General features: G+C 42.6%; 1 protein-coding gene across 3 annotated transcripts in view; it reads right to left on the bottom strand.

Moving 5' to 3' along the window:
- Positions 1-839: 839 nt before the first annotated feature.
- The window catches only part of kdm6a (lysine (K)-specific demethylase 6A), a 50,776-nt gene continuing 31,784 nt past the window's right edge, over positions 840-19,831 (bottom strand). For 2 of the 3 annotated variants that reach the window (XM_085250204.1, XM_085250206.1), the window contains 21 exons: positions 19,676-19,802; positions 13,775-13,873; positions 13,285-13,504; positions 12,116-12,256; positions 10,343-10,435; positions 10,208-10,261; positions 8,959-9,063; positions 7,931-8,317; positions 6,649-7,532; positions 4,903-5,032; positions 4,636-4,741; positions 3,924-4,129; positions 3,667-3,719; positions 3,506-3,577; positions 3,248-3,396; positions 3,048-3,162; positions 2,771-2,958; positions 2,540-2,681; positions 2,327-2,453; positions 2,047-2,217; positions 840-1,965 (listed from right to left, as the gene is read on the bottom strand). In XM_085250204.1, the coding sequence (XP_085106330.1) occupies positions 1,939-1,965; positions 2,047-2,217; positions 2,327-2,453; positions 2,540-2,681; positions 2,771-2,958; positions 3,048-3,162; positions 3,248-3,396; positions 3,506-3,577; positions 3,667-3,719; positions 3,924-4,129; positions 4,636-4,741; positions 4,903-5,032; positions 6,649-7,532; positions 7,931-8,317; positions 8,959-9,063; positions 10,208-10,261; positions 10,343-10,435; positions 12,116-12,256; positions 13,285-13,504; positions 13,775-13,873; positions 19,676-19,802 (3,596 nt within the window). In that variant the 3' untranslated portion in view covers positions 840-1,938. The remainder of the gene's footprint in view (positions 1,966-2,046; positions 2,218-2,326; positions 2,454-2,539; positions 2,682-2,770; positions 2,959-3,047; positions 3,163-3,247; positions 3,397-3,505; positions 3,578-3,666; positions 3,720-3,923; positions 4,130-4,635; positions 4,742-4,902; positions 5,033-6,648; positions 7,533-7,930; positions 8,318-8,958; positions 9,064-10,207; positions 10,262-10,342; positions 10,436-12,115; positions 12,257-13,284; positions 13,505-13,774; positions 13,874-19,675; positions 19,803-19,831) is intronic. The other variant, XM_085250205.1, reaches the window with a different exon arrangement.

The raw sequence follows: 19,831 nt of genomic DNA, 5'->3' as shown, positions 1-19,831 counted from the left end.
TGAAAGCCAAATTCACCACAGGACGTTTAGCATGCTCTTCTCCAACCCATGGGTGATGATGATGAACCTGAGTGACCATCTCTGGAGAGGGATTTGAAAATGGGTGTGCACTGAAGCTCCCCATCAAAGAATGGGAGAAAGTGCCCAAAAATATGTGCCAAGATTGTAGCATCATACTCAAAAGACCTGAGACTGTAATTGCTGCCAAAGGTGCTTCAACAAAGTATTGGGGAAAGGCTTGGATTCTGGCGCACATGTTATAATTTTTGCATCTTACATTTAATAAATTAGAGCAGCACTGTGGTGCAGTGGTTCGCGGTATTCCAGCTTCCTCCCAAGAACATGCACGAATTGACCACGAGTGCAAATGGTTGTCTGTCTCACTGTGTTAGCGCTCTGGGATGGGTTCCAGCAGCACTGATAAGAACAGGACGATGGCTAAATTTGAAAGAATTTAAAGCCAACCTTTTTTAGTTTGTTGTTACGGAGTATTGTGTGTAGAAATTTGAGGTGAAAAATAAATTTAATCTTAGAACAAGTGAATGAATGTTGCATTTTCTGGATGCAATGATAAATTAGCATTCCACCCATCCACATGGAAGCCTTTCAGTAACCGGTCTTTAAATTTTTTAAAAAATAATACATTTTTGTATCTTATCTACATCCTTTGTATTGCAGGCTCTGCACTCGTCTTGTGTTACATAAACTTTAAACATTTAACTGCATTTAATTTTATATTGCTGGATGATGATACTGATAATTCTGGCATGTATGGAATATTTTCACTTTCCACCCAACAAGCAGACAGCACTGTTTGCACAGACACAACACAGCTGCAGATGTAAATAAAGACCGGTTTTGTTTATTGACGCATAAAACATCCTTCAAACAATAAACCCATTTCAATGTAAGGTCTCTGTACAATGCTTACTAAGCAGTTTTATTCATATAGAAAACGTTATGAGGGGCCCTGCTTTAAAAAAAATCACAAGGCTCCTTCAAATTTAATGGCAGGTACTCTGGGAAAAAAAAGTACAGCATTCCATCAACAAATATTTTTCAGGCAATAAATAGGCATTTATAAATAGTGTAATTTACAACCAAATACAAAAAGAAAACATCACAAATTTAAGTTCACTCTTTCAACTATGTGCAACCCTTTTTCTTTGTGACATGGCCTACAACTCATTTCCTCTCCCTCAACCCAAAGGAACCAAAGTCTCATCATACTTGCAGCATACTCAAAAAAACTTAAGTGATTACAAAAAATCCAAAACAAACAAACGAAGGGAAATGTCTCAAAGAATCTGTCACTCAACGTTTCGCATTACAAAACAGTTTTTAACTCATGTTCCTGACCGAGGTGGTGTCTAACATACAAAAGACCCGCTATGCTAATGTACTTGTGTCATCGAGGGGAAGGAGGGAACAAAGCTCTTGTGAACTCACAAACAGAAGACAAAAATGGCGGGGAACAGGAAAACTATCGAGTCAGTAGTCTTTGCGTGATGATGTCACCAGTTTAAACTTAATATGTACAAAATTTGACTTTTCTCCTCCTTTTGTGATTTTGTGTGGTTTTTGGGGTGAAGTCCAGCTGAGCCAGCAGTAGAACAGTCTGGTCGTGATGACAGGTGGAGCTACCGTTCACCCCCTCTAGTCCACTTGTTTGGGTGGGTGGGTGGGGGGGTTGGGGTGGCACACCACTCTGGGCAGGTTGCATAGACACACAGCTTTCAGGCAGCTGCCTTATGGGATTAGCTACAGGGTGCAGTTGGGTGACTGCCGGCTTACTTCCTGAATATCAGAAGAAACAAACTTAAAAAAAAAAAAAGAAAAAAAAAAAGAGAGAGAGAGAGAGAGAAAAGAAAAAACAAGGTTTCCGGAGAGTTTCTGATTTGTGGTACTAAAAGTCCTCAGAACGAGAGAATATCACCATCAAGAGGAGGAAGGCAGGGGACTCGCCTGTGGGGACAAAGAAGCACACACTGAAGCATTTCATGGTTCTCTGTGGCCCGCCCTGGTGGATTTGTGCCCGATACTTACAAGTGTGAACTGGTCATAAATCTGCATGAGGTCCTCTATCTTGTACTGCTCCAGCACCACAAAGTTGTCCAGGTTAGTGCTCCCCCTACGGGCACAGTCCTGGCAGTGCACCACGTATGTTTTCCTGCTGTTGCTCTCGCTGGTTACAAACAGCAGGTCAAACACTTCCACCTAGGTGCAAAATAGCAGGTGCACAAGCGTTACCAAAGTAGGAAAGGTGACGATCGAATGGCATGCCTGCAGCAGGAAAGAAAATACAAATGAGCAGGGCTGCGCTTACTTCACAGATGCTGCAGTAGTGTGCCGGCTCGTTCTGGGTCCTCCCATGCCACACCAGTTCCTTCCCGGCAGCCAGCAGCAGCTCCCTCTGCATCTGACACTGCTTCAGAGTGCGCAACAAACAATACCTAAGAAACAGAAACACACCTGAGGTAAGATCAAGGTAACATGCACACAAAACCAAGAATGAGATGATGAATCTACAGGCATTTACTTGATCATCTCATAAAGCTTGTGGTCTGAGACTTTAATGTTCCTGGCCATGTTCCATGAGAGGTGGATCATGGGAACGATGGATTTGACGCTCTGCAGTTTGTTCCACTCGTAGCGCTCCACCGCCAGCTTGTACTGATGGGCTGAAGAAAAAAGCACATATTTATGTTCATCTGTGCATGATTCAGTCATACAGCTGGCCCCGATGGAGAAGGAGCTTTCCTTTCCTAACCTGTAAGGGATCCGACATTCCACGCGATGTTGTTGCACCAGCCGATGGCCTGAACCCAATGAACTGTGCCTGTATTAAGCCACACCAAGTCCCCGGGACGCTGGATGAAGCGGTAAACAGGCACATTGGTCTCATACAAGTCCTCCAGGTTGGGCCACCAGGAGCCCATCAGGTAGTTAATGTTGTTCCTGTAAAATAAAGAAATATATCATCAGATACAATGAACCACTTTGAGCTTCACCTAACAGACTTCAAACGATCTTTTCTGTCCACGTACTTTTCACAGAATTCATTGATGACGCCCCAGTATGGCTCAGGCACAGCAAACCACTCGCAGTCCCCAGGACCAATATTAATATTGACGGAGCAGAAATTGTTGTTTTCTTGGTGACCTATGAAAAAGCACGATTACTCAGAGTGAGACAGAGTGAGACAAAAGACTGCACACACACTTGTGGTCACTGCGTTGATCTATACCTGGTGTCCTGCTCCCTGGCACCTTCATATAGAGCTGCACAGTATTCATGCCCAGGATTGTGTGACCTACGTGACTGAGCAGGTTACCAGCTGACACCACTCTGGCGAAGGCAGGCAACTTAGTCAGCTCCTGCAGCTGCTGCTTCCACCTGAAAGGGCAGAGGTCAATGAAACGAAGAAAAGGGACTAGTGCTTCATCTTTCTTCAACTGCAAATCGCTCTACACGTTTCATCGACTAAAATGAATGAGTCACTTACTTCTTGTCATCTGAGAGTTCGATGTTGGTGCCAAACTTGATGTGTTTGAACAGACCCTTCCTTCGCTTCACACTAAGAGCAAGAGCGTAAAAGGTCATTAATAACAGAAACAAGAGCTCACAAAGCTTTCAAATCTACACAGAAAGACAGAGAAAGTTCACCCGTCTGAGGAACCCGCCTCCGCTTCCACCTCCTTTTTCTTCTCATTTTCTTCCTGTTAAAGAAAAGATTTTTATAGGCTGGTAACATACTCAGCAACACGGTGAAAATATTTTCAATGTAACATGGGAGGTGGCTGATTTGTAACATAATACAAGGTCAGAGTTTTGTAATGAAAATTAACAAACAAAACCAAGCATTTGATCCTGATCATCTTTTTACTTGAAAGCCAAAATAAGAACTTCAATTAAAATCTGACCCGCAGAGACTCCTGGAAGGACGATGCCTGGTACTGGGCGTATTTGATGATGGTGGTGTGTGAGCGGCTGCTCTCACAGCGCCACATCTTCCTGTTGCCGCTGGGATCCCAGTTCTCATCGGTGGGCTGAGCCAGCTGAGTCCGCACCTCCACTAAATGGTCTGGGTTAGCCTCCACCAGTGTCTTAGTGGAGAACAGGCCCAAGTCTGAGGATGAGGAAGCAAGGAAGAGTTTAGAACAGCTTTCATGCATCTTACATCATTTTAAACAAGTGTTAAAATAGATTTTAGCGAACCATCGATATGAACTTGTGACTTAAGGGGAACAGAGTGGAACACGTATGTTACATGAACTGGTTTTTGTTTTATTTTCTTTATTAATAACCTGAGGACAATCTGTTACATAATAGTTGGGGGGGGGGAAAGAGCTGATGGTAGTGATTTTTTTTATATTATTTTTTTGGTGCAAATCCAACTAGTTTTCTCCACAGGAAATGTGTGCAGTAACATTTTCAGCTTGCAGGTGGTGCTGTTGTCATACATGTCATACAAAGTTATCCACACAACATGCTCCCTCCTGTGATTTCAGAGACACACCCACAGAGCCATGTGAGACTGGGAAAGAAACATCGAGTCAGCCACACCAGCCGTACTTGCAACCCTCAACACGGAAAACACCTAATTTACAAAACTGTGCCATCCCATCCTCTTACCTAGTTTGAGTGCTCCAGCCAGTCCTCTGATGACAGTGACCGGGTTGGTGGGATTGGTGCAGAACTGATGAAGGGGGGGGAAGAAGGCATCCCTCTTGTTTTCTAGCTGTATGTCAGACAGGAAAACGTGAACTGACTCCAGGCTTACTGAGAGTATCAGTGCATTAAAAAGGAGCTTAGAGTGTTTGTGCTTGTTAGCTGTAGCTAAGATACTGAGAATCAACAACATGATGAATACTTCTCCTTATATGGCACAGCTGTACTCACATAAATACTGGGTGTTGGGGGATTGAGTTTGTCCTTTGGCAGTGGAGGAGATGGCGCACGAGGGGGCCGTGGTGGGGGACACCTGTCCAGGAGGATGCTGCTGGTCGACAGGCCGTTCTTCCCCAGATTCCTGCAGGTAAAGAACACGAGATCATCACGCTGTGTATCGGCTTAGGTAGAAATCTGAAACATCAGTGCTTAGTGTGCCTCATTTTGTGAACTCGCCCTTCGCTCTCCTTCCCTTTATAATGTCTTGATGCCTTCTCAATCATCCAGGAAAGAAAATCTCCAAAAAGTTGATTCTGTTCATCTGGACGTAGCGTTTTGTGGGAGAAATGTTTCGTCACTCATCACTCATCCAAGTAACTTCTACTCAAGAAGAAAACTGAAGAAGTCACTTGGATGAGTGACGAAACGTTTCGTCCAGATGAACAGAATCAACTTTTTGGAGATTTACTTTCCTGGATGATTGAGAATGCAGCTCACTGAACTAATACAGCCAATCCCTCAACAAGTTTGTGCTCTCTGCTCATATTGCCTTCATGTTAAATGATTTTTTGCTTTTTAAAGAACTTACTTTAACATTGCACTCAACAACAAATAAATCCTCCCTAACAAAAAAAAAAAAAAGTAACTTCTTGGGCCAAATCCCCCGCAAGTAGGGGTGATGTGGGCTGCAAGTGGGCCCTGGGCCACAAGTTTGAGACCCCTAACATATACTAATATAGTGTTACCATCAACTGCTCATACACCTTTCATTCGTGCTTTGATGTTGCTTCTGTATCTGGAACCACTATTTCTAACTGCCCTGCTTTGTGACAGACACAAATCAATAAATCAGTAAGAAAAAAAGAAAAACAACTTTTGGTTTACGGTAATTTCACTAGAGGTTCATTGACACTTCACATCACTGCATGTACATCTCTTTATTACAAGTCTGACAGCGCATCCCTCTCTCTGTGCCACCAGTTAGCATTAGCTTTTGGGTCTAATGACTTTTGTGCTGGAAACCCTGCAACTTATCTAACTGGAAGGCAAACATGGATGATTTTTCTAAATTAGCTGCTTGTCATTCTGCTCTTAAATAAAACAAAACCCCCAAAAACACGATAAGGAGAGGGACCAACATGAGCGATGGCCTAACTCTGCATGACTTGAAGATTAAAGGCAAAAATGTCCTCCACATTTCTCTAAAGAAGGAAAGAGCGAGAAGAAACAAGTTTCTAGCACTGTGACAGTTACAAATCTATGTGGTTCACACAAACATTTAAGCACATGTACACTTCAGATCTCTGTCTGACATGAGTGCAGAGTGTGAATGATGCTGGGAGGGAGCTAAATGGTGTATAGTACGGGGTCAAAATATCAGGGCATTTTTAAATGTAACAAAGAATCAAGGCATTCCTCACTTTCACAACATGGTTTCATACATATGAATGTGTCTGCTGCATTAACCGACACGGTTTGTGTCCCAACCCCAACCCTAACAGATAATGGGCAGGTGTTAGCAGTGAGCTGGAGAGGGCATTGCAGGTGTCTTTAGCTCTCGCGGTGTTTCAGTTTTAGATTTACACAATAATTTGTACTTATATAAACTTCTGTGACTAATTTATGGCAGGCTGAAAAGTTTGAAAAACTCAGAATTACACTTAAATCCAAAGCGGAGTAAAATGAATATTAATTTGGGCATGCACTATATTAACTCAGTGAATTCTATATGTGGTCTTAGCTTTACTGACTTCGTACCTGCATGCTTTGAGCATTTCACTGGAGCTGGGGTAGATGGAAACTGAGGACCAGGGAGCCAGGCCAGCAGGGCCAGAATGTCTATGAGGCCCCCCACAAGGCTCCACCTTCATTGGGCTCTGGGAGTCCTCCAGCCCCTTTCCATTGAGCGTGGGCCCCTGACTGTTTGTACTGGACGGGCTGTTAAGGCAGGGGAGGCTGTTAATGGTGTGAGGGTCTGCTGAACATGGAGAGGGCATCGCAGTGGCAGAAAGTGGCGAGGATGCCACTGAGTGCTCTGAAACTGGCTTGGTGGCGCCATTGAGACCTGGATGGACATTGTTCATTTTCTCTGAGGAAGACCCTCCGTGGTTGCTGTAGTTATTGTTATTGTCGTTACTGGTAGTATTAGCTTTTCCCTTTATCAAGGCTGAGAGAGGATTGTCTGAACTGAGCACGCTGGGGGCAGGAGAGCTGGGCAGAGACGCGCTGGCAGAGCCGTCAGTCACCCGTGGCTGGATGTGATTAGTCAATCCCTGCGCAGGGGTGGTGCTGGGACTATGCGACGTCCCTCCGGAATGCCTGATGGCAGCCTCCTGACCTGATGGCAAAGCGGCAGCTGCAGCACTGCTGCCGGTGTTGCCCCCTGAAGGCGTGGTGTCTTTGGTGTGGACCCCTGAGGTAGTAGCGGAGTGGGGAGGTGAGGACAAGTGGTTGGGGGTTGTCTGAGGGGAAGTGGGGGATAAAGACGAGGCAGAGGAAGAGGCAGTGCAGGGCCCAGAGGAATGTCCAACCTGATTCAGAATGCCAGATGATGTGAACGAGGTCTGAGGGGAGGAGGAAGAAGAAAAAGGGGGTTCTCCATTAGGACCTGCCGAATGTGAACCTGGACCTTTTTGAAGCCCCTAGAGAGAGAGTGAGACATACTGATTAATAAATGGTGCATTCAATGAGCCAAAATAATTCACATGAAAAACATGCAGAAACAAAATAATGCAGAAAGTGACATGTGCAAACGGTCTACAAGTTCACCAATCTAATCAGTCATTCACATGGCAGCAACTCAAAGTATTTAGGTGTGTAGATGTGGTAAAGGTGACCTGTTGATGTTACAACCAACATGGACCAGAATGTCTGATGAATATTTCTTGCATCTTGCTAAATCTATGCCATTAAGAACTAAGGCAGTTCTAACAGCACAAGGAGGTCAAACCTGGTGCTAGTATGTACTCATTAAAGTGGCCAGTGAATGTGAATTGCTGTTGTGCAAAACAAAGCCATTTCAAAGCAGTCAACAGTGTACCTGAGTGGTAGTGTTGCGTTGTTGGCTCCTCCATGTCTCGTCTGCTTGACTGGGACTACTGGTAGTGCTGCTGGTGCTGGGTTGACTGGCGGCTTTGCAGTTGTGAGGTAGAGAGTTCTGCTGCGGGTAAGGCACGTTTCCGTTGCTTGCGCCGCCACCTCCCAGTCCCAGGTTGTGATTTTTGTCCGGGTGTCCAGGCAGCCCCGCTGAAGGACTTGTGGAACAGGATCCATTGGCTGTGGGCTGAGTGACACACGGGGGCCGGGTGGCTGTGTGATTGAGAGGGGAGGTGCGAGAGAAGCCTGCGTGGTGGGGAGAGGGCCCAGCCAATTCGCCGTTGGGAAGGCTGGGCCTCGGTTGGCCACCTGCTGCTGCCTGCTGCCGAATCTGATACAGGGCAGAGAATGAGAAAAGAGTCACACTTAACACAAACTGTTCTGATCAGGAGTTTACACACACACTTAATGTGAACACGAAGGCTTAGGTTATGTTGAGCTGTCAATTGCTGCTGTAAGCTACTCATTTTCTTTCACATCATTCACATATAAGAAAAAAAAGACACCTTCTTTCTCAAATGAGTGTGCTCATCAAAATGATGCTCATCAAAATCTAAAAGTGTCTCAACTGCCAAGGCCTGTGCACTTCCCTTTGGTGACCATGAAGGGCTACAGCAGGTAGTATCATGAAAAGGATTTGTTTCACAGCGCTCACTCATACAGTGGGACTCAAAGCAGACCTCACAAAGAAGATGGTAGATTTACACAAGCCAATCACTTCTCTTGTAGTCAAATTTTAAATGTAATTAGATAAACCAGTGTTATAAGTACGTGGTACAAGTGTGTGGCCACTCCAACCAGAATTATGCCAAAACTTATTCATGACGACCAAACTAAGAGGTTGAGAAATCACTGAAAGCCCAACAATGCCTTGACATTCATGTCCATCATAACTGTATGTAAAATATAAACCTCCTACACATTAGCCAGTAGAAACTCACGTCACTAATAACCAAGGTAGCATGTGTGTACCTGCTGATGATGCTGCATGAGCGAGAACTGCTTCTCCAGCTGCTCCAGCATCTGCAACTGGTGGGGGTTGAGGTTTGCTCGGTTGGTCCGCAAGTGTTCCAGGTGCTGTACATTTCACAACAGTGTTGCATTAAAATTAGAAGATCACTTATTAAAGCTTACTACCAAATGCACAGGTAGCATTCCCCACACATATCTATTACTTGAGCAAGACACACATGTTTTAATTAACACCCAAATATATTTGGTTTATTAACTTTAGCATTTTTTGTGTATTATTTTCATCTATTTTGTCATCAATTTTCCTTTTCTTATTTCTAAACTTCAGTCATGATGACAAGCTAGCCCTATCCCTTTCTGTGTTTTTGTGGTGGCAGTCTCTGACACCATTCGACCTTGTCTCATTGTACAATCTTCAATCCCACCACCTCGGACAACAGGTAGCAACGCCCTCAGCAATGACGCTGAGCAGAATTAACACTACATCTGCAGCTGTAGTTCAAGACAATGGACTCAAAAGTCCAGCTGATTACATTATGCCAATATAAATTTGTCATTGAGTTTTGGCAATTAAAGTAGCTGCAGAGAAACACAACCTAATGGTATTTTTGTCATTTTTACCCATACTATATGGGGATTCTGAGATTGTTATCCTTAATGACAACTAACCTAAAAAGTAAAATAAAAAACATATATGTTAAAATTTTAAACGACTGCTTCAGTTATTTTCATATAAAAGTGTTACAATCTTTAAAGAGTTTCTAGGTTTACACTTGAGTTCCATGTAAATAAATAAATAAATGAGTAATTGGAATTTATAAATGAAACTGATGTCCAAGTACAATCCATGATCAACTTTATGAATGTGATACAGATGGGAAGCATGGAGGATATAAAGAAAAATGACAAGACAGGATAAAAATGTTAAACATACAATATCACGAGCTGATATAAGTGGTTCTGTGAAATGCATATAAACCCCCAAAGCGACCTCTTTGAGTATGTCTCATTTTAGCTAATAAAAGTCAGATGTCAGATCAGACTTTACATTTTCTTCTAAATCAGAATCATGTGTAACAGTAATAAAGTTTGATTTGGCAATTTTTTTTGTTTTGTTTTGTCTGTCTTGCATCCCCTATTGGGCTCCAACCTTGGATCTTTTGCATATTATGCAAATGTAAACCACTAAAATGTGAAGCCTCTGTGAAAAATAGTAATAATTACCAAATTAAGAAATGCATGTTCCTACCTGAAGCTTGATTTGCTGTTGATTGGTGGTGTTTCCCCACGAGTCTGCAGCACCCTGTAAAAGAGACACAAATATGTACCATGCACCATATTTTTAACTCTCCACCATCACACACAGTAGCATCCCTGGCTGTACCTTGGCTGGGCTGGCAGTGCGTTTCTTCTTAGCAGGACTGGCCTGCGGATCTGCATGATTGCTGGCAGACTGGCCTCCCTCCCCTTTACAGGCCTAAAAATGCATCAAAGACAGTTTGTGACTACACACTGGACTATCAACAACAGTAAAGCTGCCCCCCCCCCCCCCCAAAAAAAGTAAGCTAAAATTTAAAAAAATGAGCCAAAGTATCCAAACTTTCCCCACACTGAGATCAAAGGACAGGGTCCATACTACACATTTACATGCAAAAACATTGAGCATTTAAACAATGCTTGTATGGCAATACTCTGATATCAAATATGGTTTACCTTAATCTAAATAACTGAGATGGATTAAGGTGGTAATCAGAGTATTCATACTGTGATTATTATGTGAAACAATGTGCTATTTGTTGCATTTAGGGCTGTAACTGGATATTTGATAATGAAACAGTTTTTGTTGGGTTCAGGATTCAGATATGAGGAAATAAAAAGCCTTAGTTTCTGTGCCTAACTTCCCACTCTCTCTCAGCAGTGATGATCATGTTTCACTTAACCCCAATGTTGCCAACACAGCGACTGCCACTAGAGTTCTGTGACTTTCAGATCTCTTTAGCCTTTTCCTTCCAAACAATGCCTGGCAAACAGTCTATAGCCAGCAGTCGAGTGCTTTGCATCGGCCTCTTGTTCACCTGGCACTGACACAGCTCTCTCTCCCTCTCTTTCAGAATCCAAAAAGTAAAGCAAGCTTGAAGTGGCTTAAATCTGCATTCTTTGTAATGGCGACGAGGGGTGATACCTGTGGTTGTGAAATGACTAGTCTATGGATAAACGGCCGTCGATCCTGATGGGTTTAAATGCTTTTCCCACGAGCTTATGGGCTTAGTCACTCATTTCAGGTCACACTGAGTAAAACAATTTTGGTCGTTTGACTAAAATCAGATTGCAGCCACTGTCTTTAATTCATGTGAATCCTTGATTATTCACAGTCTGTTACTAAAATCGTATTGAGAGCATCCCTAGTTGCTTTACAGGAAAGTAGTTTGAACATCTCATATTCTGTTCATGTAAAGTCACTAATGCAGACAGGATATCACTTGGTTCACTCTGATCAATACTTAGAATCACTGAAAATGACCTCATTATTATTGTGGCACAGATGAAGCATGATGCAAATATGGTGATTTGAAGCCAAAATGAGGACTTAAGGATTTTACTAACAGACAAACAGAAAAAACAAGAAGGGTTAAAACTGATGTGACAGTGGTGGAGTTGAGCCTCAGTCTTTTTTTCTAAGTCAGTTGTGGCAATCAAAACTCGCGTATGCCATTCATGACAAACACAGGTCAAATCCATGCATTCGTACTACTCGATATGCTATGCTCATTAGACATGCATTTTCAGCATTTTCTGTTGCAATGTCTGCATAAGATTTGTGCATTTTTGTAAAAAAGATAAAAGCAGTGTGGCATGATGAGTTCTTTGTAGAAATCCTTAGTAATTCTAACACGTGCCTTTTGATGAGAGAGGGGCTATGAAGGGAAACTGCACTTTAGCAATTAAGATTATTGCAAAATGGGCCTCACTCCAGTTCTTTCATGCTTTTTATCTTTGGATCCATATTGAACACTGATGCTAGCCAGAATTTTGGAAAATGACTATGATGTAGTTAAATCCTCTAAAAGTATGAGGGCAAGGCTTAAACAATCCTCTTCAATTTACAGTTTAACTAGTTTATAAGAGACTGGAGTTTCCTTTATAAGCTGGATCTCACCTGCTGTGTCTGTGCAGTGTTCAGGGTCCCCTGCCTGGACGTGAGCTCAGCAGGAATGGGTAGGCTCCATGCCTCCTCAATACTAGGAAGCATTTTACTCTTATTCTGCAGACTACCTGGTTGTAGGTTACACAACTGAGCCTAGGAGAAATTGTGTAAGACACAAACTTTAGTGCTGAACTTGGGTTGGACAAAAAAAAAAAAAAAGATACTAGAAAAGTTACTGCTCGTGTACGTGCTGTGATCAAAAAAATCTTCAAAGGAGCCCGTTTAAAAAAACAGAAGAAGATAAAAACACTTTGGCTGGTTTTATTTGGCTGATCTCTGCTTCAAAGTCACCTTTTTGTGGATGTCTGAAAAGCTTGTAGCTATTTGTAGGTAAGCGGAAGTCCCATTTTGACCACTTGCACTTGCTAGTAGGGTAGATTGTGACACAAGACTATTTTCTGTAGCCAAAAAAAAAAAAAAGTATTTTGCTTTGTATCTGCACACAGCCAGATACATTTCTCTGGTGTTATAGTAGAACTCCACACCAAGAGTCTGACTCTGGTGGCCAAACTCAGGGGAACTTACTCAATACTAAAAAACTCACACGCCCACTCTGGTTTTACCTCTCCTGAGCTTTTGACATGTTGTGAATTTTCAAGTGAAAACTGAAGCTGGCCCAGCACTCAAAACCACAGTTGGATCAGTTTAAAACTTGATTGGTTGATGTTTGCCGTCTTTGCTTGAAGATCGCAGGCGTGCAAGTGCAAGACGGGACTTCCAGAGAGCAATATTACAAATGCAGCCATGCTGAAAACATTCTGACCTCCACAAAAAGATGACCTTAAAGGAAAAATTACAAATTTGGTAAAGTTACATTTTCTTGGGGCAATTCTCAGATGTTTTTGATCACACCTTATATAGGTGATATACTAAAATGTTCAATGCCATGAAGGAATGCTTTACAATAAAGTGAGGGGAAAACGCCAAAACAAAATACCAATATGAATTATTATTCATATCTCTGTTACCAGAAATCAAAAGGACAAACACGCAGCCTGCAATTCAAAAAGCTGATTGCTTTGGCAATGTTTGGCACTTAACACGTCACTTTAATACACGCACACACCAAAATGCACAACACGTAACAAAGTGCGTTGGGTTTATGTAAAGGCCAGCTCTACCTGCAGCAGCTTGATACGTTGTGTGAGTGCAGCAGTGTTGAGGCAGGCCTTGCTGCGAGTAGCGTTGATGTAGCACTTGATAGCGTCGTGCGGCTGGCCGCAGGATTCGTAGAGAGTGCCCAGATCCATCCAGGCGGCGGCGTGGCTGTGATCCAGTTGAACAGCACAGATGTAAGCCTGCAGTGCATCCATAGGCTGGTTCTGCTGCTGGTAAAGCACCCTGGACCCAGAGGCAAAGATAGGAAATTATTCTCTTGCCATCTTCCAGGATTTAGGTCATTATCCTCTTACAAACTCACAGTTCTCAGGGGACCTAATCTGTTCTTCATAATTCTAACAATAGATCCTTTCACACTTTTTCCATGTCCTCTATGCAGCTGCTGCTTCTCCACCAGCCATTTTGAGTCAGACCTAAAGAGCTTCACCTTCTTCGTTGTGACCTTAATCATACTTCTCAGCATAGCCAACACATGACAAATTTTGCTCTTACCCTATAGAGCACCAGGTGTCAGCACTGGCCTCCGATTTATCAATGGACTGCCGGTAAGAGATGAAGGCATCCTGCACCTTCCCAATACTGGAGTAGCACCTTGAGGAGAGGAGACAAAGAAAGAAATAAGGACCAAAGAACAGTTGAACTACAGGGAGTGCAGAATTATTAGGCAAGTTGTATTTTTGAGGAATAATTTTATTATTGAACAACAACCATGTTCTCAATGAACCCAAAAAACTCATTAATATCAAAGCTGAATGTTTTTGGAAGTAGTTTTTAGTTTGTTTTTAGTTTTAGCTATTTTAGGGGGATATCTGTGTGTGCAGGTGACTATTACTGTGCATAATTATTAGGCAACTTAACAAAAAACAAATATATACCCATTTCAATTATTTATTTTTACAAGTGAAACCAATATAACATCTCCACATTCACAAATATACATTTCTGACATTCAAAAACAAAACAAAAACAAATCAGCGACCAATATAGCCACCTTTCTTTGCAAGGACACTCAAAAGCCTGCCATCCATGGATTCTGTCAGTGTTTTGATCTGTTCACCATCAACATTGCGTGCAGCAGCAACCACAGCCTCCCAGACACTGTTCAGAGAGGTGTACTGTTTTCCCTCCTTGTAAATCTCACATTTGATGATGGACCACAGGTTCTCAATGGGGTTCAGATCAGGTGAACAAGGTGGCCATGTCATTAGTTTTTCTTCTTTTATACCCTTTCTTGCCAGCCACGCTGTGGAGTACTTGGACGCGTGTGATGGAGCATTGTCCTGCATGAAAATCATGTTTTTCTTGAAGGATGCAGACTTCTTCCTGTACCACTGCTTGAAGAAGGTGTCTTCCAGAAACTGGCAGTAGGACTGGGAGTTGAACTTGACTCCATCCTCAACCCGAAAAGGCCCCACAAGCTCATCTTTGATGATACCAGCCCAAACCAGTACTCCACCTCCACCTTGCTGGCGTCTGAGTGGGACTGGAGCTCTCTGCCCTTTACCAATCCAGCCACGGGCCCATCCATCTGGCCCATCAAGACTCAGTCTCATTTCATCAGTCCATAAAACCTTAGAAAAACCAGTCTTGAGATATTTCTTGGCCCAGTCTTGACGTTTCAGCTTGTGTGTCTTGTTCAGTGGTGGTCGTCTTTCAGCCTTTCTTACCTTGGCCATGTCTCTGAGTATTGCACACCTTGTGCTTTTGGGCACTCCAGTGATGTTGCAGCTCTGAAATATGGCCAAACTGGTGGCAAGTGGCATCTTGGCAGCTGCACGCTTGACTTTTCTCAGTTCATGGGCAGTTATTTTGCGCCTTGGTTTTTCCACACGCTTCTTGCGACCCTGTTGACTATTTTGAATGAAACGCTTGATTGTTCGATGATCACGCTTCAGAAGCTTTGCAATTTTGAGACTGCTGCATCCCTCTGCAAGATATCTCACTATTTTTGACTTTTCTGAGCCTGCCAAGTCCTTCTTTTGACCCATTTTGCCAAAGGAAAGAAAGTTGCCTAATAATTATGCACACCTGATATAGGGTGTTGATGTCATTAGTAGGGGTGCAACGATATTCGTATCGATATTGAACCGTTCGATACAGTGCTTTCAGTTCGGTACGCATATGTATCGAACAATACAACATTTGTAATTTATTTTATCAATTTTCCTTCTGACGATGCTGTCTGTGTTGAGCGCTCAGTGAATCTGCATTCGACTACTCCGCCTAGGCTCGACAGTGCAGCCTAGGCGGAGTAGTCGAATGCAGATCCACTGAGCGCTCAACACAGACAGCATAGTCAGAAGGAAGAGCGCAGGGCAAGCTAGCGAGACAGAAGTTAAGCTCTCCTTGCAACAGGCAAATTGAACCTCATTCAGATCTGGCGTTTGGAATTATTTTGGTTTTCATGTGACGTATGACCCTGAAGGTAAGCGAGTCATGGACTAAAGTAAAACAGTATGTTGGATGTGCCATGCAATGCTCAATTACATTGGTGTGAACTAGTGTGTTAGCGCAGTTAGCTCGTTAACGTGTTGGCCGTCTAGCCCCATGCACGGGGCGATCGGCGGTAGCTCGTTAACGGAGATTTGCCGTGTTGTGGCGTTAAGGTCATTTCAACGAGATTAACCTGAAAGCACTAGTGGGAACACGACGAATATGACTGCACATTTACACCGACATCATCCTAGTGCAAAGACAAGTGGAAGCAGACAAAAACAACAAGCATGCTACTAACTTTAGCCGAGTCATTTAGACAGCTGTTAGCACATGATTCTCCTTATGCTGCTGAGAATATAGCCCAGAAGAAGCGGATAGTATAGCTTTTATTTTGGAAAGAGACATTTCTCTGTAATAAACTCTCTTTTCCAAAGATGAGTGATTCCTCAATCAGATACAGGGCTCGCAAAATCACTAGCCCGACGTCCCGGAGCTAGCGATTTTTTCAGTCGGGCTACCAAAATCTATCTCTTCCCTGCCCGTCGGGCTATTGTAGGAAAAATATATGTCAATGCTTTTGCATTCTTTCAGAAATGTAGCTGGGTAATTATGTCATTGGCATCGGTGAGCCACTGTCAATATGTGACATATTGAAGTTGCGTTTGAATTTGCGCTTGTTTTTTTGCTTTCACTTTGCAATCGTGCGAACTGTGTATAGAGAGTGACAGCACTGATCTGTGAGTGATGATAATTTGTGCACCAATTCCTCTGACATCGTCTTATTAATCGTTAGCTTACTATGCAAACATGACAAGTGAAATCTCCCGCAGCAAGCTTAAACATGTGAGAGGTTGATCGCGCAGAGAATCGCTGAGCTTATGTGAGTGCGTGTGTAAAAGCATTTCAGTTCTGCTGAGCCAAATAAGACAGGTCAGGGTGAAGAAGTGACAGCCAAATAAAAGCTTACCACAAAACGGAGAAGTTATGACAAATCAGACTATACGGCAAAAAGAAAGTGCAGCTTTATGGTTTCATGGACAAAAGAATTTCTGTGGCTGCAATATGATGAGCTAAATAACCAGGGCTGCACATAAGTGGTCCGCAGGTGCGCATTCGCTGTCAAAATAAAAAACACGCACAAGGGTTAGGGTTAAATTTAAAAACTGTACTTTTGAGTTAAAATATATATTTATAATTTTAATAAATGACAAATAAAAAATGCATGAACATTTTTTTGTATCGAAAAAATATCGAACCGTGACACCAAAGTATCGAACCGAACCGAACCGTGAATTTTGTGTATCGTTGCACCCCTAGTCATTAGACCACACCCCTTCTCATTACAGAGATGCACATCACCTAATATGCTTAATTGGTAGTAGGCTTTCGAGCCTATACAGCTTGGAGTAAGACAACATGCATGAAGAGGATGATGTGGACAAAATACTCATTTGCCTAATAATTCTGCACTCCCTGTATAAAAATATGACTGGTACCATTCTGGTGACCAATTTCTACCCTAAAGCAGACAATTCAGGGTTTAGTCTGATGTTTGTTTTTAGGAACAAATTGACTGATGTGAAAACATTCAGAAGACAGTTGGGCATCTACTGGTTATGTGTCAGTTTACGCTTACACAGCCTACATACAACAGTTTATATTGTAGTTTAAAATACAACACTACAAAACTTCAATACAGTACTAATACAGTGGTTTGCAATGCTACCTTGCATCTCATCCATCTGCAACATTGTATAATGGAGAGGAGGGTTGCTAGACGGGACATGTAAATGCCTTTGTGCATTAAATTTAGTTTAACCAACTAGTTTTTCTGTTGCCAACTAGCAAAGGGAGCAACATTTAGCTATCTAGTAGATGTTGCTGAGGAAAAATCTGCACTGAACTTTGTTCCAAAACATATTCGCTTTCTATCTTTCTTCATGCATCTTAGCCCGCTTTTAAGACACCTTTTTACACCAAGCCCCTTGATGTGCAATCGACCGAGTCAAGTTACTTAAATTAACCAAAAACTGTCCTGTAGAATTTCCTGGGCTGTGAAAACCACACAAAACAGTTTTAATCATTACGGTTTGCCCATGCATAAATGTAAGAACTCATGACAGAGACAGATACATTTTCCATGCTTTTAGGTACTTTTTAACTAACATACACACGTCTGTGAAGGTTCTCAGTCATCCAGGTCATCGTAGTCTAAGGTGCTAGAAAAGAAAAGTGTCTGGAATTCTTTACGTTTCCTTGAAGACGATACACCTCTCATCTCTGAAAAGTTTTGAGATCCCTTCTCATACACCTTAAAGCCCACTCACATCCTGGGCCATTTGACCTTAATAAATCACATGATAGGGTGGGGCTAGGTTTCATAACGGGTTCACCCGAAACCTTGGCTGATTGTGAATCACACACACACACACACACACACACACACACACACACGTTTTCACACCTTGGCTCGTGTGATTAGGCAGAGGATCAATAGGGGGTCCGTGGCCATCTTAGGGACACTCCCAATAGGGCTTAAATCTGGGACTCTCCACCGATTGCACTTATAATTCAATTCAATTCAATTTTATTTATATAGCGCCAAATCACAACAAAAGTCGCCTCAAGGCGCTTCATAGATACAGAGAAAAACCCAACAATCATATGACCCCCTATGAGCAAGCACTTTGGCGACAGTGGGAAGGAAAAACTCCCTTTTAACAGGAAGAAACCTCCGGCAGAACCAGGCTCAGGGAGGGGCGGCCATCTGCTGCGACCGGTTGGGGTATAACTGAAAAAGCTTCTTGGATGAGAGGTGAAACGTCTTCAAGGAAACTCCAGGCGCTTTTCTTTCCAAGCTCCTTAGACTACCAAGCACATGGTATCACTCAGATGGCTATATCAAGAGCAAGAGCAGCTTTCAGCTTCCAAGCAGTAGAAAAGCTTTTCTACCTAAACAGCTACTTGCCCTAATGAAAGATCAATAATTGGTCACATAGGCTTGTAAGGCTTTTAATAATTGGCAAAATATTAAGAATGCCTGCTGTTTGCCCAGATCTGGTGAGTGAAATTCTGGTATTTATTAGTCTGCCGGTTAGCACCAATTACCAGACGTGTGTTGCTAATCTATACAGTTTACACATGCAGCCTGCTAAGGAAGCTGGTAACGCTACACACTGTCCACGTATGATCAACTGTTTTAAAGTTGAGGCTTCAAAACACAGAGTCAAAAAACCAGTGCAGATGGTGTTTTATGGTGAAGTGATTTTACAGTGTTGAATGCTGACTATTGTGCAGCAAGTTTCAACTTATTTTCCTGAATAACTAGAAACTCTTTCAGTCGGTGAACTGAAAAGCACCCTGATCCAGAGGAAGGTCTATTCATGTGGGTCATCAGGCAAGGCCGATTCTAGTGCACCAACATAGTGACTCAAGTAAAGACTGCTTAGTCTAAAAGGAATATTATGCAAAGACCAATAACCCAGTTAAGGGATGCCTTTTTTTTGTTTTTTCCCTGCTTAGGCTGTAACCTCAAGGACAGCATTGGCCCCATGGTCAAGACTGGGCATCTACTACATTCAACCGAAACAGCAGCACAGGAGCATGCATTTTAACATCCTGAAGCATTAGCTAGATTTTAAGGTTGCTAAAAAACAAACAAATTATCTTGTGATGCCTTCTAACAGTGTTATGTCATGTTTTTGGCAACAAGTGGTTTTTTTTGTGATGAAAAGAAGATGACAACTAAATAAAAACTAATGAATTTGAAGAGATGAGATCCGATTAAGTTGTGCAGAAAGGTGGGACGTGTTTGGAAGTGATCCAATCAGAAATAATCTTCATATACAGTAAGGTCAGCCAAAAGACTACGACTAAAACTAAGAATTTGCCGTCTAATTAAATTTGACAACACAAGACAAGATAATACGCAAACAGCTGCGTCCTTTGCTTTCGTACCTGCCAAGAAAGTACCAAGACTGGCCAGAGTTTGGGTCTGCCTCTAAAGACTTTTGCAGACACTGGATGGCATAGCTGTCCTTGGTGCCTTTATCCCCCAACTGTTCCACTGTGTGATGCATCCAGCCTGAGAAGAGCAAAACAAAACATCAGCCT

This window comes from Mchenga conophoros, linkage group LG16 (genome assembly GCF_057382185.1).
Source record: "Mchenga conophoros isolate Kocher_MC1m ecotype Shallow Benthic linkage group LG16, M_conophoros_male_GT1.1, whole genome shotgun sequence".
NCBI lineage: Eukaryota > Metazoa > Chordata > Actinopteri > Cichliformes > Cichlidae > Mchenga > Mchenga conophoros.
The sequence above is the reverse complement of the archived record's forward strand: the minus strand, read 5'-3'. Positions and strand labels throughout refer to the sequence as shown.